The sequence below is a fragment of the Gavia stellata genome, chromosome 2 (assembly GCF_030936135.1).
Source record: "Gavia stellata isolate bGavSte3 chromosome 2, bGavSte3.hap2, whole genome shotgun sequence".
Taxonomy (NCBI): Eukaryota; Metazoa; Chordata; class Aves; order Gaviiformes; family Gaviidae; genus Gavia; species Gavia stellata.
In genome coordinates, this window is record NC_082595.1 from 29,689,535 (window position 1) to 29,715,147 (window position 25,613).

Consider the following 25,613-nt stretch of genomic DNA (forward strand, 5'->3'; position numbering starts at 1 on the left):
ATTTTCTTTGTTCTTTTTGAAAACTTGCTTCAAATGAATGTTACTGTCATCTATTTTAAACACTTCGCATTTCTAGTTTTCATCTGGACCCAAGCCAAAACAAGATACGTATGCAAAGATGGTAAAATATCTCTTCAGTTCCAGGAATCTGTTAGCTTTTTCTTTTAATGAGTGTCTGTAATGGATAATTGTATGCTCAGTGTTGTAATAACTGATGCGCTGTAGTTAGTTTTTTATTTTTCTTTTTTCTCAAAAATTGTTTAAATTCTTAGAATTGCTGTCTTAACTTCAGTGGTGGTGTTTCAAGCATTATGTAAGGTGTATTTTGCCAATGTTGAGAGTCTTGAGTCTGTGTGACAGCTATTCCATTGTCTGCAGTGGGACATACCATGACAGTAGGCATCAAGGAGATAACGAAGGTCTCCTGTACTCAACAAAGGGCATCTGGTTGAGCCACCCTCTGCCCCTTCATAAGAAAATGAAGATAAAGTTCCCAAGCAAGTGTCTACTTATGTATATTCTTATCCCACTCCTTGGCAGTCTCTGTTGCCATTGACACCTTGTGCAATGGCTATATAGTTTTAGCTGAAGAGAAAGGAAAAAAAAAATGGGGAACTGCCTGATACTGGTTTGTCACAGAAGCATAATTTTAATTTTGTCTACCACAGTGCACTCTGTCTTTTTAATAGTAGCTCAAAGGAGTGGGGAAAAAAGGGTATTTTTGAGCCAAAAAAGGTAATATTGCTATGGTATAATCCAGAAGAGCTTCCGCAGTGGTGCCCAGAGCACTGTGTTCTTAGGCTTCATTTCTTTTGCTGCTTTTTTCCTTTTTCTTTGGCTTATTCAAATGTTAATTGTGCTAGAACTTCAATGTCTTCTGTGTGCGCTGGACATTTAATATGTTAATGAAACGATTGAAAAACATTCCAGGATTTTGAGAAATGCGCAGTAAATGTCATGCTGCTTCTCAGGTGAAACACAATAGTTCAATTTTGGAATTACTAGGAAAGATACAATGCCTGTCTTGCACTAAAGGAGAAGTTCAAATTCTTTGTAAAAAGACCGAATGTGTCGAAGGTGGGTTTTTTCTTTCCCAAAAAGCGTTTCTTCAGAGTGCATTCCATTTAATTTAGGCTCTTCATGAGCTTCTTGGTGCTTTAATCCTTAGCAATTCATAACAACTTTCTCTATAAAAGCAGAGTTGCTGTCAAAGAATTGTCATGTTATCAAAAGTATCGTTTTGGAGCAGGGAAGAGAAGCAGCTTTATCTTGTAAGAGCTGTCACACCTTCTGGAAAACTATTCTCATGGACAGCTCTAATTGATGTTGTCTAAAAAGGAATTTATAGAAAAACCCACCTGTTCATTCTGAATCTCCCTGTCCTCTCCCAAATGCCTGCAATTTCTTAGAAAAAAAATTTAACTGACGTTTACTCTTGCGCTTAGCCTAATGAAGGGAGTAAGAAAGGAAAATTTTGGGGCCATTTTCTTGTTTTGTTTTATTTGTCTCTTTTTTTGGAGAAGTTCTAGATAGCTGTTTCATATATCTTAAATATGCCCTCCTCAAAAACAAACAAAAAAAGTAAATGATACAAAGACATTTTTCCACTTGAACTCAAATTTGAACTTTAACTTCAATATGAATGTAATCCTCATTAAAGAAGAGAATTATAACTCTATGTACTCCTACCTGTGAAAGAAATCTTGTTTAATTTTTTTTTCTAAAGTGGTAAGGATTGATTAAAAACACCAGGTTTGTACTCACTGAAGTAATCCCAGGTGTATTTGTTCCGGTTATCAGCTGATTCATGTAAAGCATCTGGTGTTCCATCTCTTTAAGGAAAGATCAGTCCTATCTTTTGTTAACATAAACATGTAGTGGGCCAGTTGTTGCCCATTCACCTGCCCTTATGATCAGGGAATTGTAAATAGATTCAAGACAGCATTAACCTGAGCAGGTCTAGGATGCTAAAATAGATATCACTGCAATATTATTCTAATAATCCTAGCACTTCTGAAAAGTGATTAGATTTTGAATCTTTTATTTCTTCTTTTCAGATAATTTTCAAGCTCATAGATATGTCCATTACAAAGACTGGAGTCTTCAATGTAGTCCTTAGTCATTGTTGTCGATCTTGGATATTTCCCACTGTTGATGAGAGAAGTGCTGCAAAGCACATTGTCAATGCTTTCTCAAATGCTGGAAGTTACTGTGAACTCATCACTGAGGCTTGCGTCTTTGGAACTGTATTTAGGAGAGATCAAAGGTATTAAAAAAAAATCTTTGTGATTATATTTGTTATAATTCTATGCACTTTGTTTTCTTTTAAACTTTGAGGTAATCATTGAAATAATTTTTGTATGCTATTATGCTGATTTTGTTGTTTTGTCTTTCATCTGTGAAGACTTATTCAGGATGTGCACGCCTTCATAGAAAATCTTGGAGAACAGTGTGCAGCAAATGTTGTTACAGAAAGGTAATGATTTTGAGGATACATCTCACAATATTTGGTCTGAATTGTGTCTTCATTACAATTGATGCTACAATAGGAAAGATGCTGGTTTTGAAGTCAGCTTTTCATGAGTATATTCATAACCCTCTTTGGTAGAGGGGTTATACATCACATTACATTCATAGTTCAAATACAAAACGTAGGAAAATGTTAAGTATTTTCAGGAAAATATATCCCATTTGTTAACCTGAATGGAGCTGAAATAACTACTTCCTCATTGTTTCACCTCATAAAAGTAATACTTTTTAGGATGCAGACATTTTACCGAGTGCTGGTATGTACCTCATCATTGTAGATAAGACAGTTAAGAAACTCGGGCTTTAATGCAGCCAGATTGGGAGCTTGGCTTTTTCACATTGGTTGTAGGCCTTTTTAGCTTGCGTACTGGCAGTAGGTTCAGCCTCCAGTTTTTGAAACAGGGACACTGGCTGCTGGATTATTGAACTTTCTTTGTAGCTTCACTCCCACCTTCACTCAGTGGAAGAGAGTCAGAGAAACAGTCTAACGTAGTGCTTTGGGAAGTGTTAGTAGTTGCTAAAACGGGAGTTTCTAAAAATCTACTACCACTTCCAGTTCAGTACTCCTGTATTTTCTCCCAAGAGCTTGTTGGTTTCCAAATGTCTGGTTGTGCCAGTCTGCAGTTGTGTGACGCTTTGCTACCTGTAATGTCATTAATTCTACTTGTGGCATTAATTATTCCAGATGTCTCTGAGTAACTAGTATTTGATCAAAGCTGTAAGCATAAATTAGTTGTTTTAAGATTACAGTTTACAAAGACTTTTTATGATACAGTTATTTCTGTAGAAAATTATTTTAAACACTTAGATGCTATTAAAGACCTGTAGATAAAACAGGGGCAGGTTATCGGGAATTCGCTAGTTTTCTTCATCAGCAAGGATGAACAGACCTTAAAATTTTGGTTCTAGGTATTTGCATATTGTCTTACTACAGACAACTTGTTCAAGATGATGTTTGGTGCTTTTTTATAATTTAGGAATTATCTTTATGTCTGAACAAGTAGAGTTTGATTATTTTTTCTAATATTTTGCAGTACAAATCGAGATGATCACTATGTTCGGGTTTGTGCTATTAAGTTTCTGTGCTTGTTGGATGGATCAAATATCTTGCATAAGATGTTTATGGAAGACATTTTCATCAAACTCCTTGATAAAGTAAACTTCATTTCTCTTGGTATATAAATGTAATGTTAGTACAGTTACTAAAACGCAAAGTATTTACAGTTGGTAGGATGTATTCACAATTGTTTGTATAGCCTGTCTAGATTTGCCCCGTAATATACTTTTTGGTTTTTTTTTATGAGACAGGAGTTAATTCAGCCAAACCAAAATAGTAAAAATTGTCTTTCGGGTTTATTTCTCTCTTTTTAGTGGATTTTCTAAATTCACCGAACATTATCCAAATTGTAACCATTGTCCATTAAGAATCTTCCTTTAGGCTGCATTTTGAACCACCACATTTCACTTTAACAACTGCAGACTACCTTTTGAATTGAGAGAGCTGTTGTCTCCTTAGAAGACCTTTATAAATAGGATTAATGGAGAAGGTTGGGTCTGATTTTCATTTATACCATAGCTGCTTATGCATTGGCACTAGCGTAAAAACAGTGGTAAATTACTACAGCTGCTATTAGAACATCACCCGTGTATTCTGGTATTACAGAATTCTGCTTTTCTCTGAAGAACAAGAAATGTGTGGTCCTTCATTCCTGTCAATTAACTACTGGAGAAAAATGGTTAATACTTGTGTTGTAAGATTGATCAAGTGGGAAAAGTGAGCTTTAAAAGTGACTTACTTCCTTAAATATGAAGTGTAAACATCTAAAAATAAAGTGTATTTGCATTTTAATCTAGGACTTGGATAACCAAATAATTTTCTTTGTAAAAAGTTAAGGAAAGAGTTTTGGGTGTCATGTTTTAAAGGCCAAAGTGGAGTACATAGGGAAAGAATCTAAGCTATACGAGAACGTGAATTTCAAATCTTTTTAAAGCTCTATTTATCTCATCTGTTTTCTTTCATGTAAAATATCTTATTGCAGAGTATCAGTTTCTGTCTCAAACCTGGAGCTGTAGTTACAAGCTGATCTAATTGATAGCACGACTAAACCCATTTTTAAAGGTAGACACTAAAGTAGGAACGTTTTCATTTATATACTCATCTCTTGACTTAAGATCTTTAGTTCTTATATAACTAAATGACAGCTTGAGTCTTCATGCTCCATTTTATGTAGTACTATTTTAATTGTTCATATACAGTAGCTGCTGTAAATTCTTCAACTTTCTGCTGTTTGAAGGGTCTTAATATCTAACATTTTTGTGCTCTTAAGTAAAAATACTAAGTGGGATTATATATTTTTCAACTTTCCAAACTCCTCATGGACAAGTTTCAAAATTTAATTCTAAATAAATGAAATTAATGTTTTTCCTAACTTTGTATTTAATGCTGATACTAGCTGTGCAGTAGATGCTGCTTCTTTCTCAGTACAGTGAAGTATATTTCCATGTATTCAATTTTAAGGAAGACTAGGTAATAAACCTTTTAATTTGCTTTTAGGATGAACTGGTATCCAGATCTAGAACACGCTATTATGCAAACTCTTTACAGCATAGAATTAAAAACCGGATATGGCAGACACTCTTAGTTCTTCTTCCAAAGCTTGACCAGGTATTGCCCTTCACTATGAATTCTTATAAAGAAATAAATACCTACTTTCAAGAATACTTTTGTGTCATGCAAACTGCGTATGTTAAATTACAGCGGGGTATAAAAGGCATGTAATCTCTGGGGCTGATGTAGAAGTTTGTAGTTTCATTCTTTCGGTCTGAAGTCCCAGATTTATGATGCATTTCTAGAGGTCACTGAAAACTGGTTCTTGGATTTGTGAATTATAGGAGACTAGATTGTTCCTGCTAAAGCTAGCTAAAACTACTGACTGTCTGATTTAAAGCTTCTCATTCGATAAAAATGTTGCTTCTTTATGAACACTCAGAAAATTGAGAAATTTTAGTTTCATCTAATGCTTCTTCATAATAAAATATTTGAAAACTGCAATACAGAAATTAAATGGGTCTAAAATGTTTTCATTTGAGTACTAAAAATATTTCTAATATTATGATAAAGCTGAGAATGTTCTTTTATTTAGTTTTTTTTCCTGCCTGGAAATGAGTCTAACAATATACTAAACGATTATCTGATTTTGTTTTCTCAGAATTTTTTGTGTGGAACTCTTGACAAAGTTTTCCAGGCTGGATTTGGTAACAATCAGGCATCTGTGAAATACTTCATAGAATGGATTGTTATCTTGAGTCTACATAAATACCCTCAATTCCTTAATAAATTCTGGGATTGCTTTTGCTATGTAAGTAAGAACTTGGCATTCACTTGAAGAGTAATTTGAACAAAGAGGGTACAGTTTGTCTTCCCGTATGTTGTTTTCTATGTATTCCAATTTTCCTTTAGAAGCAGTGGGTTATTGAGCAGATTAGATTAACTTGGAAGTGAGTCTGGACTATAGTCTGAGGCATTTAGAAATTTGTGATATAAAGTGGCTGAAGATGAGTGAATTCTTCCAGTTGAAAGACTTCCTTTTATAATGTACTACCTTGGTCAGAGTAGAGCTGGCATAGTGAGTCAGAGTACTCTTTGCAGTCGCCAATATAAGAGCCATCAGGAACACGTGGATGCCCTAGATTCTGAGTTTGGGAAGATAACCGCAAAGTCACTCGTGGTTTCCTCACCCAGCTTTTGTCTTCTGTTTGTCGTCTTGTTTGTCAGTGGGAACATGACTTGCATAACACATATACAATTTGTAGCTTTTAACTTGGACTTCTGTCACAGTGGAGTTCTGTAATGTGGTTCCAAAACTGTAGGCAGGGTTTGAATTGTGGTACCCAAAAGTCGTGAAAGGGTTGACTGAGAACTGACTTACTAGCATTTCATTTTTATGTCTTGGGTGGTTCTTTAAGTAATTACCTGTAAGAGTTGACCTGTATCAGTTGTCTGTACTGATCCCCTTGAATTTGTTAGCATTGTACATTTGGGCTGAGTAGAAAGTGTATGTACTTGGATCTACTCCAGTGTGCAGGAAGACATGACTTCCAGTGGTGCTTCTGCTGAAGCTCACCGCTCATAATAGTTAGATGTAGATGTCGTCTTGCTTATCAAATAGACTAGTTGCTACTGTAGTTTTTTAAGAGCCAAACAGTAGGACAAGAATTAAAATTAAATAAAAAAATGGGAAAACTGTGTGTGTATACATACATTTTTCGCCCAAAACCAGGCAGGTTTTTAATACTACTCTGAGACAACTTCGCTTCCTAATCATGTGTGCTGTGTTTTGGGGGGTTTTTTGTTTGTTTGTTTTTCCTGTGTAGGGGAAAAAAACTTCTCTTTCAGTTTACAATTTATACTTCAAGTGCATAAAGATGGCTTGTCATGCCTATCTGAACTGATTAAAAGTGCTGTAAAGGATGTAACCTCTTCCTATTTCAAGGTTCCTTCCAAAAGCTCAGGCAGTTGAAATTGCTAATCATCTTAGTAGATGATAAACTCTTGGATCAAAGCGATCTCATGTTGATAACAAATGTACTGAATCACAGTGGGCCCATTCGAACAAACAGAGCAAGCAGCAAACATGTAGATTTATGAAAAAGGAATGCAGATTATATTTTCAGAGGCTATTCTGGAAAACAGTGACTCTGAAAAGGATTGTCAGGCAGGATCTTACTCAAAAATAAGCTGAATTTGAGCACCAGTGCAATGCTGTGGCAAAATGGATGAATAGGAACTGCATCTGTAAAGAGAAGTGGTGAATGGAACTGTGGAAACTCATTTCTTCCATACAGAACGTGGGTGAGGCTGATGCTAGACTATTCATTCTGTGCTCAGTACCCACGTTTGTGATGACATGGAAAAGTGCGAGCACTGAAAAAAATCCTCAAGGTTTTTATTGGGTTTAGGGTTGGGGGGGGTGGTGGTGGTTGTGGATGGGACGGGGAACAGAATACAGTGAATTTGGGTTGAATTTTAGCTCATTTACACTGCTGTATACTTTGTTCTGATTGATGTGTTAGTAAAAAGCAAATAACATGTTAGGAAAAATGAAATCTTAATATGAACTTTGTATTTTAGTAAATTTTGCTGTGGAAACGCATAGATTTTTTTTTAAATAGTGTTGATACTGCATCTGCAGAATATGCTGTGAAAGCTTACATCATATAAAAACGTTTTATATATGCATATGTCTTATTACATTCTCTTTTGCTTTAGGATGAAGAAAAGCTTAAAACGAGCATCTGCACATTTTTATCAGTGTTATCGCACTTTGACATCATTCTTCAAAATACCTCAGAGAAGGTAAATTTGACTAAAAGTGTTCATTCTTTATTCAGTTGCACTGTATATGCATTTCTGAAATAAAAACCATTTTTGCTGTCTGTTTTCAAAACCTTTTTAATACCTATTTCCTACTAAGGTATACTTTGACATGGAAAACACTAACTCTTCCTGTCACCTCTGTAACGTATTTGACTTAGGAACTCTAGTTCATAAGTCTAGTTTTAAAACTCTAGTTTTAACTAAATGTGGATGCACCTGGGTTTGTTTTTCTTGCTGCTCTTGTTTAATCTGCATGAAATTGGCCAGAGATAACCTCGAAGAAGGTGATCTTTCTATAGAAGAACAACACTCAAATATGGAGTTCTTTGGCAATAACTAGTCCATATTACATTTAGAATTCTTTATTTGGAATTCAGGTTTTTTTATTGAACTTTAAAATAGAGGATGAAATACAGTCAGATGTTATATTAGATTAACTGCTTCACATCTGTAGCAATCCAGGCATTTCTGTTATTTTTTTAGTGTTTGCATACATTTGCAAGATCAGCTTTCTAAGTGGTAGAAAATCAGAAGTAAATAGAGGTTTCTGTGTGTGCAGAAGAATAATTTTTAAAGCAAATTAATATGTTTTCAAAACACAAGTGAGGCTGTAGGTCTGTGCCCTAGCGAGAAGGAAGGAAGGAAATCGGGACCATGTTCTGAAGCCAGTGTTTGCACATACATGTACTGTTACACCTTTGGACTTTCTGAAAGACTTTTGAGGAAGCCACTGTTTCTTGGGCTACTCTTAACTTTTCTACTTCTGAATGGTATGTTGAGACTTAACATAAAAAAGTTTCTTTCATTTATATTTGTTTTTTTTAGAAGCCAGCTTTGAAGAAAGCCCTTATCGTTGTTCTACAGTGGTGTTTCAACCATAATTTCAGCGTTCGACTTTATGCGTTAGTTGCCCTTAAAAAAATTTGGAGTATGTGCAGAATGTTGCATGTGGAAGAATTTGAAGCTCTGACACCAGTTATTGAATCTAGCCTTCAACAAGTGGAAAACATGCATGGCACAGGGTTAGTAACATTTTTCTGATTTACAGCTTAATATTGTGCTTCTGAGCCATCTGCAGCAAGTCTAATTTTCTAAAATAGCACTTGATAATTTATATGGGTTTTTATGGGGGAGGTTTATTCTGTTTAAAAAGAAACCAAGACTTGGAAGTTGAAATCTAATTATCAGCAAAGAAAACGAAGTGATAATTTAGTGTAGCATTACAGTCTGAAAGCACAGCAAGAAAAACTCCAGGCATGTTTGAACAGTGCTCATAGTTTAGGGATGGGGTAAAAGAAGACAGTCAGGAGTGCTTGATTTTCTTACCCGATGGGTTTTGAAGCAATACAAATCATTCTTCCAAACTTACTGGTACTAGTAGACTCTCAAATATAAAATCTGAAGTGTTTTCAGTGTTAATATTTTGAAAAAAAACCTTCTGTGGGAGAAAAATTGATAATGGAAATTAATTTGGGGTGATGAGTAAATGAGGTTTACAGAAATGCTTTTCTGCCTACTGATTTGGAAATCATAAACTTGGGACTGCTGCTGACAGACTTTTTTATTTTATTTTTTTTTTCTCCAAGAACATTAGTATTCATTTCCCTGATCAGGGTCACTGTTAAATCACCCAAGTTGGCATGTCAAGACATGGGATAGAAAAAAGCAGCAGAGGAGGAGTCTGCTTTTTTGTTTGTTTGGGGTTTTTTTCAGCTAAACATTTTCACTAAACAATAAGTTAGTATTCAGTTTCCTTCAGAGGCCTGGGTGTGATACCCTTTCTTGTGAAACTGTGAAACTTGCTTCTTTTGATAATAGAATTTGGAGACATGTTATGGGCTTTTCTTGAAACATAAATGTAACTTATTTCCTGAATGCTGCTGTGTTTTATGGTTGGTTTTTTTTTTTAATGGGTCCTTACTTAATTGTTAAAGTATTTTCTTTCCCATACAGCATATAGTAAATACAGTCAGGTTGCCTTATTCCAATTTGACAATTTAAAAATAAAATCCAGTACGTTGCCTCTTTTGGTGCATCTTGCATTACTTTCTGCAATTGCAGGAATGCTAGAAGGAACTGGCAGCGAATCCAAGATCATTTCTTCTTTGCAACATTTCATCCACTTGAGGATTATAGTCTAGAGGCAAGTCCAAGACTAGTGCTCATCATTGTATTTGCATAGTTTTACAACTGTATTTTTAACTTCCTTTGTATATTCTAATGTAGGATGAATAATGATCAGCTATTATTCATTTCAAACTCTGATATTACTTCACCTAAATTGTGATGTATTTTAGACTAAGACTGCAGCTTAACTCTCTAACACTGTGTTAAAAACCTAGGTTAATTAAGAAGAGATACATGTGATGAATGTGCCCGTCTGTGTGGGAGTTAATCAGGTTTTATATTTGTGGCTGGAAAAGTTACTTCTAGTAACTGAAGAGCATCTACTTAATCACATGTAGTATGTTAGGATTTTTGAGACATCTCCTGTTCTTAGAAGTGACTTGAGGTTGCTTAACTAAATTGTTGTTTAATGTGAACAGAATACAGCTATATAACTCCTAGAACATCTTTTTCAGCTATCCCTTTTGCCTTAGCTTAAATAACTGAGAGCTGAATAAACACTGAGGGAAGGCAGGCAAAAATAAGGGTGCAGATAAAAATAAGAGATAGAGAAACTAAGCTGAAAATAGAAGATAAACATGAATGTGAAAAGGGGTACATGTGTTCTGGCACAAACAGTGGCATCTTTCAGAGAAGGAATTTTCTTTTTTTTTTAACTGATGTTCTGTGAAATATTTTTGCAAACACTTAAATATGCTAGATATGGCTTAGCAAAATTCAGAAGTTAAAAACCTGAACGGGGGGGGGGGGGGGCAAGGCTAATACTTAAGTATTTAAATGTATTCAGGGTGCGTCTTCACCTTCATCTTGAGGGTGCATTGGGATAAACAAAATGTCTGGGTTTTAAACTCTTCCATCTTATTCAGCCTTTCCCTTGGGGTGTGTATTTGTTCCTCCTTGATAGATTGTGGTTAGCTGTATTGGTACTGCTGGATTTTTACCACTAGATTTTAATGCTTTTGACATCATATCAATCCGCATTCTTTAGTAGAAGTTCATAAGGGCATCTGAAAACTCTTTCGTGTTACATGTAAAACATTTTCATAAGACCTCTGTCCTGAGAAGCCTAGCAGTAATTCTTGGTATTCTAGAATTTCGGAACAGTAATCAATGCAGATCCTTAAAGGTCTAATCAGAGAGAGAAAGAGACCAGATTTATGAAAGTTTGGGATAGCACTATATGTGAAGTGACGAGCATTGAGAGATATATTAGTAAGTTTTATCAAGTGCCAAGAAAAGTATTAAAATCATAGAATACTAGATAAAAGATGCGTGTGTGAGAAAATAACCAGAGGTTAATTTATTACCTGTTTGGCTTGCTTTAGTGGTGCTCTGCTAATAACACTGTGTTACACTGCAGACAATATTTTACACTCTTCCCCGACTTTCGGAACTTGCTGAAGATGAATGGATCTCACTCGTTAAATTTGACAGATTCACTGACATTCCTTTGCCACCAGAATTTCAGTGGTATCATTCTCGAACAGAACTTCTTGATCTGAAACCAAGTGACTGGTCTCAGCAAGACATGGGTAAAATATAGCTAATCTATATTAAATATAATTATTTGTATGTAGTAGCTGTATATATCTGTATTCAATCTGATCTCTGTGTTATTCTGCTGAAGTAGCCTTGTATCTATGTGAGCAGAGTATGTGCCGTAGAACAATAGTAGATGGCTAATCATGTTTACTGAAGCAGTAGTTCCACTACCACTTGCATATCCATATGACTTGTTTTTATAGGTTCAAATTCAGTTGAAACGGAGAGCCAGACAGAATGGACTGACGTTCAGAAAAAGATTATACCCTGGAAGAACAGTACTCCTAGTTTAGACCTGGAAATGGTATTTCAGGATCGTGCCGCTAAGCTCGGTAAATCAAACAGCAGACTGATTGTTGTGGCTTCGCTTATTGATAAACCTACCAATTTAGGAGGTAAGGTTGAGTGCGCATTTTTAAACTTTCATTTTAGATCTTAGAGCCCACTTGGATGGAGTTTCATCTTTTGTTGATAATTAGAAAATTATTTAAGTACTACTCAGAGAAATAAATAGTTATCCTGCAAAAAGCTGGTAACCAAAAGAAATACTACCCGCTTCAGAAGAAGGGGTCTTCTATAGTTATATTTTAAGGGGGGAAAAAAAAAGTACTTACACATAGCATGCATTAATTAAATAGAACTTTGCTGTAAATCATGCTTAGTTTCTTACTGGTTTTTATATTCTTTGTTACAGTTGAGGTTTTTAACTGTGTATGCAGTTAAAGGAAATAATTCGCTTTTACTTTTTTCTATAACAATTAAACCAAATCTTGTAGACCTACTAGTTTCTTATGACTGTTGGACAAGAAAGTGCCTGTTCCTGATTAAGTACACCTTCACAATTTCGTGCAAGCTGTGATATAATAAATCCTGCAAATACTTTATTGCATTGTGCTTGCTGTTGTCAGCAGTTTAAATATCTGCAGTAAGACTGTTAATGAAAAATAAGCCCACAAGCTGGTGCTGTCTGCATTGTAATGCTGTAAAGTGTCATTCTCTCAAGCCTTTTGTTTAACAGGTACTGGATTTAGAGCTTAAGTGTGTGTCTATGTGTCCATCCATCCCTGCCTAGGCTTTTACACTGACCCGTTACTTTGTGTAATTAGTATTGTAGAAGCACATTGTCAGACATAGTGCTTTTGTAATTTTTTATCTTCTGCTAAGTTAAAAAACATTTTTTTTTTCTGGTAAATTATATGGAACAAGGTGTGACTTGGAATAGACATAAGAAGCACCTGAAACTGATTAAAAATAGAGGATTAAAGTAACCATTTCTCTTTCGGATTCTTTGTCCTTTTTCACTTGCTAAAATATTCTCGCTTGGTGTTTATTTTCTACACAATCACTTTAATTCTTCTGTTTGTAGGTTTATGTCGTACAAGTGAAATATTTGGGGCATCTGCACTAGTTGTTGGCAGTCTTCATTATATACAGGATAAGCAGTTTCAGCATCTCAGTGTTTCTGCAGAGCAGTGGCTCCCCCTTGTTGAGGTGAACGGAAACTTTTTAATAGCTAAAAAGTGTACTGTACAGCTTCAGTTCATCAGATGCATAGTTCAGAGTCTTACTTTTTTTCGCTTGCAAAATGAACTTTTTATTTAACAGAAGCTCCTGCTGTTATCTCTGAGACTTAATCTTGAGTATTTTGGAATAAACTTTGGGTCAGCCTCATAAAAGTATTTTTCAAATTCTTTTTTAATTTCTTATTGCTGTGATAAACTGATTATGTGAGCTGTCATTGTTACCTCTTACTCTGGTTTATAGTGGTGTGTTGGAATTTAATGTTTCTTTATAAAAGTTGAACAACACTTCATTTATCTTGCTTGGTCCATTGCTTTTGGTAACTTCATAGGGATAATCTTTGAGTTTGCCTGAAGCTAACTTGCGCCAAGCTTTTAGAACCTATTATCTAGCTTATAAAAATGAGGGTTTCAATTGTTTGGTAGAAAATATGTTTGTGATACTTTATAATAATGTGTTTTTCAAGATCAGCTTCATTTAAGTCATCTGAAAAACGCTGTGGAAAAAAAAATGAAAGATTTGCACTGAATTTATTTTCAGCCTATTAAGATTTTTCTTCAGAACAAGATAACTGTAGTGTGTTTTGCCTAAAACAGAATGCTGATGGACACATGTTGTCATGCCTAATCTCTGTACAGAAGTGTACTGATGATAGTTTCTGTTACATGAAGAAATTGGCATTTAATACAAATAAGCAGTTCAGAGAGTAGGATGAAGACACCTAGGAAATTCTTCACTGCTAGCCATCACAAGTTGTAATGCAGGCATGTAAGGCAACTCAGCTTCAATACCGGCTGTTGTGTTGTTTTGGGTTAAATAACAACTATGCACCTTATCCCTGTGCAAGAGTGATTCTTTTATATTCAGATGTCAGACTTGTAGCTGTCAGAAGCATAGAAAAGGCTTTATTCATTGTATTCGTGGAGTACATTTTTGTGGCATTACTTAACCGTTTGTGCCATTGCTGAAGAGCTTTTAAAATGGTAATAAGCTATGTATATGGACAGTCTTTGGGGATACAAGTAATTAATCTTAAAAACTGCCCAGGTAAATTGATTTTTACAGTAACTTCAGAAGTTTACAGATGGCACTATTTAAATATTTGTATATTTCTCTCTACTTTCGATGGACAGGTGAAACCATCTCAGCTTGTTGATTATTTACAGCAGAAAAAAACAGAAGGCTACACTATTATTGGTGTGGAGCAGACAGCTAAAAGTTTTGATCTTACAGAATATTCCTTCCCAGAGAAGTCACTATTGTTGCTGGGGTAAGAACATGCATGTTTTTTGTAAATCTACCTTTTGCAGTCCCTCCCTTCTACTAGCCAGAGTTTGGTCATATGGAAAGCAAGTGACACTGGTAAGGTGGATTTAGAATGGGAAGTGATTATGGAAACAGCAGAGCTTGGCTTTGTGTGCTAAGGACGGGGAGGTATTTGATACCTACTCCTGAATGATCCTTCTCCTCATACTTAATGTATCCATACACTACAACTCCTTTTTTTTTATGGGTAGAGGTAGCAACAGCATGGATTATAGTTTTCCAGGTGTGATAGAGAGGTATCGTCTGTTCACTTTAGTAATATGGGGCCCTGTATGTGTAGGCTGCGGTGAGCTCAGCAAGAAAGAGGGCTGCCTGTTTGCCCTGCTTAACTGAGTGAGGAGGACTGGAGCAGAGTGGGAGCATGCATAGCTGGGAGATCCTTTAAAAATTAAGGATGAGGCACAAGATGAAGTAGCAAGTTTTTGCAGTACAAGCAAGGGTGGGAGGACTTCAGAGAAAAGCAATGATCAGTTCCTATAAGCAGGCAAGCATCAGATGTGACAAAGGGGAGGCTACTGCACGAAATCTAGAGGAAAAGTGCCTGTAAGTCAGAAAGCTACTGGAATTGCAGGGCCAGTGAGACCAGGAGGAAGGGCCTGTCTGTCTATCCTTTTAGGACAAAGTGGGCAGAAATACCTGTTTTTCAAACTTTTTTTATATGTAGCTTGTCTTCAGAATGTGGTTCTCATAATCACTTTGTTCTCTTCTAACTAAAAACATAGTTTCAATTACTGATAACCTTTGGTATCTTCTGGTGCGCTCATTCAGAAGAGATGAAACGTCCAATTCAAGGCTTCCATCAGTCTGACGTTCCCTCATACCAAGACCTTGCTGAATGTGAAGTGGGCAGCTGAGCTTGCCTGCTGTGCCAGCAGCTTTGTGCCCTGGTCACTTCATTTACAGCTGTTTATTTTGCTGTATATGGATAGTTTCAAAGTAAAGGTGGGGGGGAGTCCTTACGTTGGGTGTTCAGCTATTGCTGGACCAGTGAACTGAAGATGAAGTGTTCTACCAGTTTTCCTACATCAAAGCTTAGTCAGGTCTCCCGTGTTTTCTTTGTATCTGTAATGTATTACTGCTTTTAAAATCATTTCTTGTCCTCATCAGTTATATTGAGGACAGATGCATCTTTTGTTAAATGGTGTTTGGATGCTGTTGTGACTTTTGCATCTTTTGCTTTCTGGAACACCTGTCTTTTCCCGGATACAAGTTACTGTTTCTTCTTTACTAGAAATGAACATGAAGGAATCCCAGCAGACCTGATTCACCACCTGGATGTCTGTGTGGAAATTCCTCAGCAGGGCATTATTCGATCACTCAACGTTCATGTCAGTGGAGCTCTGCTGATTTGGGAGTATACAAGGCAACAAGTGATCAAGCAAAAACAACAAAAATAACTGCCAAGAGTTTCGTGCCTTATAGTACAGCTGGGTGACTTCCTATGGTGCTACAACATGAAATTCTGAATAGATGAGATACAAACTCAGGGTGAATGAGGATTCTTAACTTTTGCATGTTTTGTTCTCTGTAGTGTTCAGACTGACTTTCAAATGCCTTAATACTTTACCTCCTTAAATAAAACTGTTGCATTGGAAATAAATACTATTTATATTGCATGTGGTGTGTGTGATTTTTCAACTATTAGAACATAAGCATCGTACCAATCCCAAACTCAAAACATAGGATTTTTTACTGCAGTTACTTTGATTTTGATGACCATGCTTGAAATGGAAGTGGTGCCTTCCTATAATTATAATCAAAACTTCTATCAATAAGGTAATTAAACCTACTAAACTTATACAAAAGGCCATAACATGAGAATCATGATAAATAACTGCCATATTTCTAACAGCAATACTGCTCGAAAACTGACTGTTATGGCTAATGTAGAAATTCCTATGTAATTTACATATCATATGCACAGGATCCATTAGGTCTTCTACTGCCTGCTGCTTTATAAACTGTTGTCTGACTTAAACTGTATTTTAAAATACTTTGAAATACTTGGTAAATGACAAATACAAATTACATTATACTACCACCACCTCCTTTTGACAAGGAGGAGAACTTGGAATGGATTTTTTTTATTTTAAGGAAAAGCTGGTTTGCTTATTGAAAGGAAATTTTATTGTTCTCTTTAGAATATGTACATTACACTATTAAATAATCATTTATTCCTATGAAACAATTTGACTAATTATACATTCAAAACCTTAGATTTGTGAACAGCCCATATTTCTTTGACTGATATTCATGAAAAAGCTGTCCATGACCATCTTTTTGCAGATGCACGAGACCGTGCAAACAAGAAAGGCAGCCTGCATTTCAGGGAGATGGTCACGTTACCAGTTCTTGAGCTCAAGCAGCTTCTGTTGCTTTCTCCTTCTTCATTCCATAGTTATTCTCACTAGATTTTTTTTGAAAGTACAGTACCTAAGACTTCCCAGCAGCTTCTGGAGGATGATATCCTTCTGTTTCAAGCTTTCTTTTATATTGTAAGAAGTCTCTTCGTTTGTCAAAATACTTAACCTGTTTAAAAAGAGAAAATACGTTCATCAGAAGAAACTAGCAGAGAAAGGTGCTTTGTGCACCATGAGACTTAAGGAATAAACAGTCTTTCATCACTGAACTTAAGGAGGATTTTAACGCTAATTAGGAGTTTCTTGCTATGTTGAAGTAGAAGATTGAAGGGTGGAGCATGTTTGGTTTTTGTTTTGTGGTGTTTTTTTACCATTTTGAAAGTGAACTTCAGTTTCCTGTCAACCACCCCATTACTTCAATGGACATCTAATAAAAGCAGTCTATTGCTTTGCTATTTTTACTGCCATGAACAAGGATTATTTGTAGTACAAAGATAAGTCCAGCAGCTTCTCTATGGTATCACAGACTATGTAACATCTGAATTCATTGCCTAGAGCCACTGATGTGCCTGGTGCAAAGCACTGGCAGATGAAACCACCATCACTAGAGATGACACATGGCAGAACTGCAGTGTCCAAAGTGTAAGTCAGTAGGGCAACTGTGAATGTACCAGCTTTTTTTAATGATTTAAGTCTACTAGCTCCAACAGGAACTGTTCAGCCCCACAGACACTACTGTTACTAAAAGGCAATGCTTATTTAAAAAGTTCAGACTTGTAGCTTGATCTTGGGAAACTAAAAAGCACAACATGAATGAGTTACATGTAAGCAGATGGTTTACTGTGAAATTGTACTCATGAAGAAGCGTATTTTTACATGCAAGAAGGTATCAGATGGCAGTCTTAAGATGCCATGCAACTGCAAGCCTTGCGTGTCACCTCCTTTCCGTATTAGCCTTTTTTCTTTAGTAACAGTAATTTCTGTGCAGGTCTAAAGCTTCCGAGTATCTTTCAGAACTTTTTTTGTAATTATCTTAAAACAATAAGCCTGAGTAGTTGTGTATTTGTGTGAAAGTTTGAGATAGTATTTTCTTTTCCTTTTCTACTATTTACTTTATACTACTGTCCATAGCTCCTGGGCCGGTCAGTGGTCCGCCCAGGAATTTAATTTCCCAGCAAGACTGAAAGTGTGCAAACCAAGTTCCATTTGACAAGGGTGCAGGGTTATCAGTAAGAAAGCGTAAGACGGCGCACGTTCTGCAATCCAAGAAGCGGGAGTTGCCATCATTAACAAGGTAAGTGTAATTACTTGCCGATGCGGTTACTAACGTGCAAAGAAACGCTCTGTTCGTTTAGTGCGAGCTTTGGGAGGCCGAGGGCAGGAGGACGCGCAGGGAGCGGCGGCTGCTCACCCACTGCTGCGGACACCGGGACTCGAAGGACTGCCGCAGCTTCTCGCACTTGGCGGCATCGCCCGCGTGCCTATCCAAGCACTGCCAGAACTCGTCCCGCGCCCCCCAGCAGGCCTTCCTCTCCTCCATCGTTGGCGCCGACATCTTCACTACCGACCTGGACACAAACGGTGCTCGTCCAAGCGCGCCTCGCCGCCGGCGCTGCCCCGGGCCGGCTGCGAGCCCGCACCGCGCCTCGCCGCTTCCGCGGCGGGGCCCGACGCCGCCCTGCCCGCGGTCCCAAGGCACCGGGGGAAGGGGTGCCTGAGCGGCACCGCCCGCGGCCGCCGGAGGGAAGGCCCTGGGCCCCGCACCGCACCGCACTCACCCGCCCGGCCCAGTCTCACGCGGGGAAGGTCACGGTCCCGGAAGCGGTACCGCGCTGGAGAGGAGCGGCGCGGCCCTTTTCCTAGTACGCAGGCGCAGGCCCGACGGCCCCGGGTGAGATTGGCAGGCGCGCCGCTTGTCCCGCCCCCGCGCGCGGGGCCGTGGTCGCCATGGGGACGGAGCTTCTGGTGCTCCCGCGGGCCGGGCCGGGCCCGACCAGGCCAGGTCGGGGCGGGGCGGGCCGCGGGGCCGGTCCCGGCCAGCCAGGGCTCCCCAAATTCTCCCGTCCGCAGCGGTTCCCCCCGCAAGCCCTTCCGGGGCGCTTTTCCCCGCTGTGGCCTCTCAGTCGGAGGAGGGAGAGCCGTGGGTTTGCGACAGGTGTATTTGAAGCCCCAGAGGGACTTGGTTTCACTGGCTTGTACACAGGTGTGTGCACCTTATAAAAACCACTCTGGAAATGTTGCTCCTGACGGGCCCTGGCGCTAAGTCAAGCTGATAATAAAAGCAAGGAAGAAGAACTGGTTTACCCCACTGGAAGAAAAATTTACCCGTAGTAAGGGTGATAAAATAATACCAGAAGTCGGGGGGCCGGCTGGGTGGGCACCTGGGGAGCTCAGCCCAGCAGCAACAGCAGGCAGGAAGCCTGCGGTGCTGGTAAAAAACATCCAGGAACAAACTCTTGTTTCATTATTTCATCTGGGATTTGCGGGCGTTTCCTCGTGGCAGGCAGTCCCTGTAGTCTTCCTTTTGCGCATCCGCCGCCTGGAAATGTGGAGCAGTTTTGCAGTTTGGAAAGCGAGTGTGCGTGTTGCCATAGTAACGTGTTGCGGTTTTGGGAAGGGTGACATTTTGGCAGCTGGGAAGAGCCTGACTCTGCGAGGTGCTGAGCCCCTGGCAGCTCCCGGGCCAGCGGCTTTACCAGGAGCTTGCCGATACTCGGTGCTCCTGGTGCGTGAGGGCACTCGGCAGCTGGGTCAGGGAGTGAGCGTAGCTGTCGACCTACCCTGAGCTGGTTTTCTTCCTCAGTATGTGGTAATGATTCTGGCTGATGATGGTAGGCATGCTTTCCTCGTTCTCCTTGCAGGTGACTCGCTTGTCTCGATACAAGGAAAGGTATTTTAAGAGAAGACCAAGCATTTGCACTTCTTCAGCAGAGCCCCCTGGAAGCCAGCCAGAGCTGGAGGGGTTCTTGTTTGTTGAAATACCTAACCAACCCCTTGGAAGCGATACTTTTTTGGAGCAAAGTGAATGCGACTGCTGCTGTACACTGTACGGTATATAACACAGTTCGTGTTCTTGTCCCTGCCTATTTGGTTAACCACCTTCTGTTTGCTAGACTATGGTAGGTAAGGGACAGAAATGCAGTAATTTAATTTCTAATAGAACAGGGGCTTTAAGGTGAGTGGAGGTCACCACAAAAGTAGAATTTCAATTATGTTTTTCTGTTGAAAAGAATTAATCTAGAAGTAAATTTATATTACAGCTTGCTTATGACCCTTTTGCACTCAAGCTTTTGCAAAGCAAGCTTTTACAAGCATAGTGTTGAATAGAAAATGAATGTTAAGTCTCAAGACCAAAACATGTGATAATAGGAAATGTCAGTTGTGTTTTAGATTTCAAAATTTATGGTGCATGTAATGTTGCTGCATTCATGAAACAAAGGGGATAATGTGATTATATATAATTAATCACAAAGCCCAAATAGCACATCTGGGGTATTTGTGATAAATAGTTTATTCTTTAATGACCTGTAGCCCAAGAAATACTCACTGGAGACAACTGTAAATAACTCTGTGTAATGGATATTATGGAAATTTAGTGATCTGGTTTTAGAAAGTGCATGAATAGAAAAAAAGACAGACTTATCTAATACATTTTTAATGGCAATATTTCCATTTGGTTAAACTGCTATCATAAGGAGGTGGATTTTTTTGTTGTTAGCCAATTCTAAGTATCTTTAGTCTTTTACTTTTGGGAAATGTGCCCAGTAAGTAATAAATGGGATATTTATAATAGTCAGGCAGAGACAAATGTTCTAGAAAGATGGGAGGCTGAAAAAATTCCACATTTGTTAGGTGCGCTGGTTGCCACAGTTGAAGCCGTTGAATTACATTTCCATTTAGCGGTTAGTGAGATAGATGTTAAAGAAATAGATGCCTGTCTCCCACTAGAACTCTTGCCAGCAATGCATTGAAGTGAATCTTGTGGGGTTTATACAGTGGTTCAGCTCTCAGGCTCTTTTGTGCCTGTTCTTGCTAATTGGGATACAGCATTGTGTGTGCTTTGCCTTCTAGTTAACATCTAACAGATCTCTCCTCACCTACAGCCTTACTTACCCCATATTTAATTGAAATTTGCCCAGCAGATTCTGGATTGGCAACCATAATGATGTCTCCTTTCACTTTGGAAGCAATTAGCATCTTACAGGGGTCCCTAGGACTAATAACGCAAGCACTCCTTGATGTACTATAGCTGTGTTCAGCTTTGTGCTTATACCAGGAGCTCAATTAATTTGTTTTTCTTGCATTGAAAGATTTCAATAGATGATCCCTATCTGTAAAAGACTTTCAGGGAACTGAATTTAAAAACGAGTTCTTTAAGCAATATAGCCCTGTGTCCAACTATTTATTTTTCTGGAAATAATAACAAAATCTTACCTGAGGTAGCCTGGGACATTTTCTTCCGTTGTTGAACACCAAGCAGGTTTTTTAGTAAAAATTTTAAAAATATGTAGTGCAAGAGAACCATATATCAAGATTTTCTCTTTCTTGCTTCTCGGATGTCATAGAATCGTATAGTCGTTTAGGTTGGAAAAGACCTTCAAGATCATCAAGTTCACCTGTTAACCTAGTACTGCCAAGTCCACCACTAAACCATGTCCCTAAGTGCCTCATCCTCCCCTGGCAGAACTTGAGGCTGTTTCCTCTCATCCTATCACTTGTTACTGGGAGAAGAGACTGACACCCACCTCTCTACAACCTCCTTTCAGGTAATTGTAGAGAGCAATGAGGTCTCCCCTCAGCCTCCTCTTCCCCAGGCTAAACAACGCCAGTTCCCTAGCCGCTCCTCGTAAGACTCGTGCTCTAGACTCTTCACCCCATTCATTAAGGGTGTAACTTTGACTCCTTTGGTCTTAACAGTGTTCCTTGCTATGCCTGGTGAAAGAAAATAATTATATTTAAAAAAGCAAAAAAATCACAATGATTAATTGTGCCTGGTTTTATTATTAAAAAAGGAATAAATTAAGCAAAGAAAACCCATGAACTGCAAAGAGTAATCACCTCTTTCTGCTCCTCTTCTTTGAAAATGTTTTAACAGAGGTTACTCAAATGGTTGAACATCAAGCATCTCTCTGAGTGGATCTCTTGAGATCCTGTGTGACCAAAGTTCAGATTCTACTTTCATCCTTTTACTCGCTAATGACCCTCATGTGTTACTCTTGGCAGTAGTGTCAACTTTGAAGATGAAGTCTGCAAAGGCGAGTGTGGAACCACTCTTTGTTCTTGTGGAGGGGAAGCATTTATATGCCTTTATTGTTTAAAGTCTTCCTTTTGTTGCTTTCTGAGGTTATTTTTGTGGTTTATTAGGGTTCAGTGAGACTTAAGTTCTCTTTCAAATAGGTCCTTCTTTAACAGAACAGGTAATTTTTATCTTTAAAATAGCTTTTAAAAAGTCTTTTAAAAACTAAATATTCCTCTTGAAGAATCAGGCTTCAGCAAAGACCGCTGATTTTTTGAGCAATAATTTTCTGAGCTTTGTAAGAGAATTGCTTAAGAACTGGCAGACAGCTAATGAATTCCTTAGTTAATAATTAACAAGAAGTTCATTATTAAGTAGTCACTGATAATACTAAATGATCTATCTATGTTTATAAATAGAACTTATTTCTCTTTACTTAATCTTGCATTTAATACCAAACATTTGCAAATAAAGATCTCAAAGAGGCATATTAGATTCTAAACATTTAAGAAATGTATTCTGTACTTTCTATGGCCTTATGGAAAGCACTCCTTTTCATTATTTCATAAAGATTTCATGTTGAGTTTTATCAATTTCCTTTTAACAATAACACGCTTAAACTTCTTTGGATGAATTAGCAAAAATTTAGGGTTTTGAATGAATGGAGAAGGAGGAGTGTATGAGGAGAATGAAAACTGTAGCTTTTGTTTGGTGGCCTTAGCAAATAAATTTTCTGAATCCCTAAGAAAGTGTGCATTATCACGTTACTTTTCAACTAAATGTGTGTTGGGACTCTTACCTTGATTTCCTCATAATGCTGTCTTTGCTGGCTGTTGTGATGAGGATCCCTGCACTAGGGAGTGCCAATGTGACATGAACATAGAGAATTAAACAAATGGCTTGGGACACTGAGGGAGAGACTGACATAGAAGCTACCACAGCTTTCTGCGGTAGCTCTGCATGTATTGGAGGGCTGGGTGTGTGGGTTCATCAGGTAGCGCTGGAAGGGATTTGACTAGAATGGACAAAGCAGTCTGTGCAGGCTGTTATGGAGACAGAAGAAGAAAGGGCAGAGAGAACAGTGATTTTCACCTTCTCCAGACCTCTGCTGAGAAAAGGCTTGCTTGTCTTTGTGACCTCTGAGGGACATCAGTGGAGTACTCTGTGGAATGCAGTCTGAAAATCACTAGGCTACCAAGAGGAGTGGTGAGTATGATGAAGAAAGAACCCAACAACTGAAGGTTTAGGATTCTTTTATGGCGATGAAGTAATTTACATTAATTATAGGCACTTGTTTTTAATGCCAATATTCCATTTTTGTTCAGTTGTTAGGAAGGAAGAAAACAGAAAAAGGAGTATTTTGGGAAAAGCAGGCTATGGTGAGGTGGGCAGACTGACTAATGCTTGCTCTTCTGTTGGCTCCTGATTAGCAGTTCTCCAGTCCCACCAAGGATGAGACAAGCTTGCTTTGCAGCAATGTTGATGTTCAGCTTTTTGCAAGAAAGCTAGATGGGAAGCTGGGAATCTGCCTGTTCTACAAGCAGACTCCAATTTTCAGAGCTATGTAAATGGAAGAAGAAAACTCGTATTTTGAGTTTCATTTGAATGCCTTCAAATTTCTATGGCATGTTATGTACTAAAAGCAAAGAAGTGGTTCCTAGTTCTCTCTGAGACTGAAACACATCCTAAAATTCTTTACCAAAAGTCCAGCTGCATACTTGCATTCAGGTGTTGTATTTAATAATCCATCAGCTGCACTGATTACCTTATGGTCACTATAAACATTGTCTGTGAAACATAGGTGTACTGTTCCAGGTGGGATTGCTTACACGTGCACAAAGGCAACATAGTTCTCAAACATGGTGAGTATTTGTTCCCAAGATCAATATCAATTTTCTTAGCAGCGAACTAGCAAGTGACATGCCTTTGACCAAATCCAAAATCACACAATGAAAGAGAGATGTTTTTGTTTACAAGTCAGGAAGGCATTTAAATTGTATAATTGGCCAAAAATCACAAGGAAAGTGTTATGCAACTTACTCTGCTTACTAGACTGTAGTCATTAAAGACTTGGCAGCTTCAGAAGACAGAGGGGCAGTGAGACCTATTGCTGGGAGACAGCAAAGCCATGTTCACTGGCCCATAATGTATGCTCATAGCCAGCAGGGCAGGAAATCCAAGCTGAAGTTCACATTTTATAAGTCCTTACAAATCCTGCTGCTTGGACCTCACTGGAATCCAGCTTTTAGGATGCTTTTAGGATTCTTTTAAGAAATCTTATAAGAATCTTTTAAGTGTCTGTGTCAGGGATGGGTATGTACAGAAGCTAGAGTTTGGTGTAAATAATCTGCAGAAGTTAGCTAGCCAAGGCTGCCCTCCCCTAATGCAGAAGTCTCAGTAGTCTTGTTCTTTCATGTTAAAAGGAGTCTGAAGGATGGATGACTTTCCACAGACTCGTCTTGGCCCTTTTTTTGAGAGAATAGGAAGCAATGCGCTTAGATTTCTGAAGAGTTTCTAATGATGCTTCTTACCAAAGAAATGAAGCTACTATGGATCAAACCAGAAGATTTTCTTGTGGACTAATAAGTGGTTAGTGAGGCAGGAAACAATAAATTATTGCTGTTCAAAAGGAGAGAGATTACCAAAGGAGCTGTGCTGAGGCCAGTCTACTTGTATGTATTCATAAATGATTGGTCAGAAAAAAACATTTACTGATCATACTTTTTTACCGATTCAGGAGAGTGAAGACTAAAACTGAGAGATGATCTCTCACTGTCATGTGGCCAGGCAGCAAAATAGCTGGTGGCATTCAGCATTAAAATACATGAGGTAGTGGACATGGTGAAAAGTCTAAAATACATGGTGAGGAGCTCTAAATTTACTGTTGTCACGCATCAGAAAGATTCTCAATTTAGGGTGGATAACTCTGTTAAACCACATCTACTTTAGTTCTCTTCATTTGGGTGAAAGATGCTCTGCAGGTTGATTGCTGTTGTTCCCAATCAATGCACTGATAGCTGTCTTGGGATGTTAGGTGGACTGAATCTAGAACTGGAGGGAAACCTGGAGATGAAGAGCTGGAAAACTCTTTTGAGTTCTCTTCTGAAGAGAATCATCTAGTTCAGCAGTAGGATTAAAGAAATGTCTCTAGGTCATTGCAGAGAAATTACATGTAACAGGTTCTTAAATACACTACTAACGTGAGTTCCACAACCTCCCTTGTTTAAGCCTTTTCCAGAATTGTAACTCTCCTTGTAAGTTCCACTCTTCATTACTGAGAAGTAAGATGGTTGCATCCTAGTGTATCTGTAATGTGCAAGGAGAAATACCGATTGCCGCCTTCTTGAGAATGATCTTGTGTATATATAAAGATCCCTCTAACAGAGTTTCAGGTAGAAGAGAGAAATATGATGCTTATTATTTTCAGAAACATTAGTTTGAGCTACTGATCCTGTCCTTAGGAATGTGATTTCCACTTAAAAGATTTTTAGGCTGCAGGTGGGCATCTCTTTGTTTGACTTCCTTTTTGCTTTCACAAGATCTTTCAGATCCTTTTTTTCTTATTTCCCTTTTTAATGTTCAGGACTTTTAGATA

General features: G+C 38.2%; 2 protein-coding genes across 2 annotated transcripts in view; one reads left to right on the plus strand and one right to left on the minus strand.

The window, feature by feature from the left end:
- TARBP1 (TAR (HIV-1) RNA binding protein 1) overlaps positions 1-16,038 on the plus strand; it is a 39,601-nt gene extending 23,563 nt beyond the window's left edge. The window contains exons 20-32 of the mRNA XM_059835084.1: positions 2,058-2,266; positions 2,405-2,476; positions 3,564-3,684; positions 5,084-5,194; positions 5,739-5,888; positions 7,799-7,885; positions 8,732-8,928; positions 9,968-10,049; positions 11,394-11,565; positions 11,779-11,970; positions 12,942-13,066; positions 14,230-14,366; positions 15,654-16,038. Coding sequence (XP_059691067.1) covers positions 2,058-2,266; positions 2,405-2,476; positions 3,564-3,684; positions 5,084-5,194; positions 5,739-5,888; positions 7,799-7,885; positions 8,732-8,928; positions 9,968-10,049; positions 11,394-11,565; positions 11,779-11,970; positions 12,942-13,066; positions 14,230-14,366; positions 15,654-15,819 — 1,821 coding nt within the window. The 3' untranslated portion in view covers positions 15,820-16,038. The remainder of the gene's footprint in view (positions 1-2,057; positions 2,267-2,404; positions 2,477-3,563; positions 3,685-5,083; positions 5,195-5,738; positions 5,889-7,798; positions 7,886-8,731; positions 8,929-9,967; positions 10,050-11,393; positions 11,566-11,778; positions 11,971-12,941; positions 13,067-14,229; positions 14,367-15,653) is intronic.
- A 498-nt stretch (positions 16,039-16,536) lies between these two features.
- Positions 16,537-18,586, minus strand: LOC104260743 (cytochrome c oxidase assembly factor 6 homolog). The gene is made up of 3 exons (XM_059835660.1): positions 18,561-18,586; positions 18,194-18,350; positions 16,537-16,951 (listed from the first exon to the last, which is right to left on the minus strand). Exons 2-3 carry the CDS (start codon positions 18,335-18,337, stop codon positions 16,856-16,858), a joined length of 240 nt encoding a protein of 79 aa, XP_059691643.1. The 5' UTR covers positions 18,338-18,350; positions 18,561-18,586; the 3' UTR covers positions 16,537-16,855.
- Between the last annotated feature and the right edge of the window lie 7,027 nt (positions 18,587-25,613).

What these genes read in the sequence shown, in the direction of transcription:
- LOC104260743 (XM_059835660.1), bottom strand. Translation starts at nt 18,337, where the DNA reads ATGTCGGCGCCAACGATGGAGGAGAGGAAGGCCTGCTGGGGGGCGCGG. An exon ending in CCCGGTGTCCGCAGCAGTGG is followed by an intron (nt 16,952 to 18,193) that starts GTGAGCAGCCGC and finishes CTTTTTAAACAG; the next exon opens with GTTAAGTATTTTGACAAACG.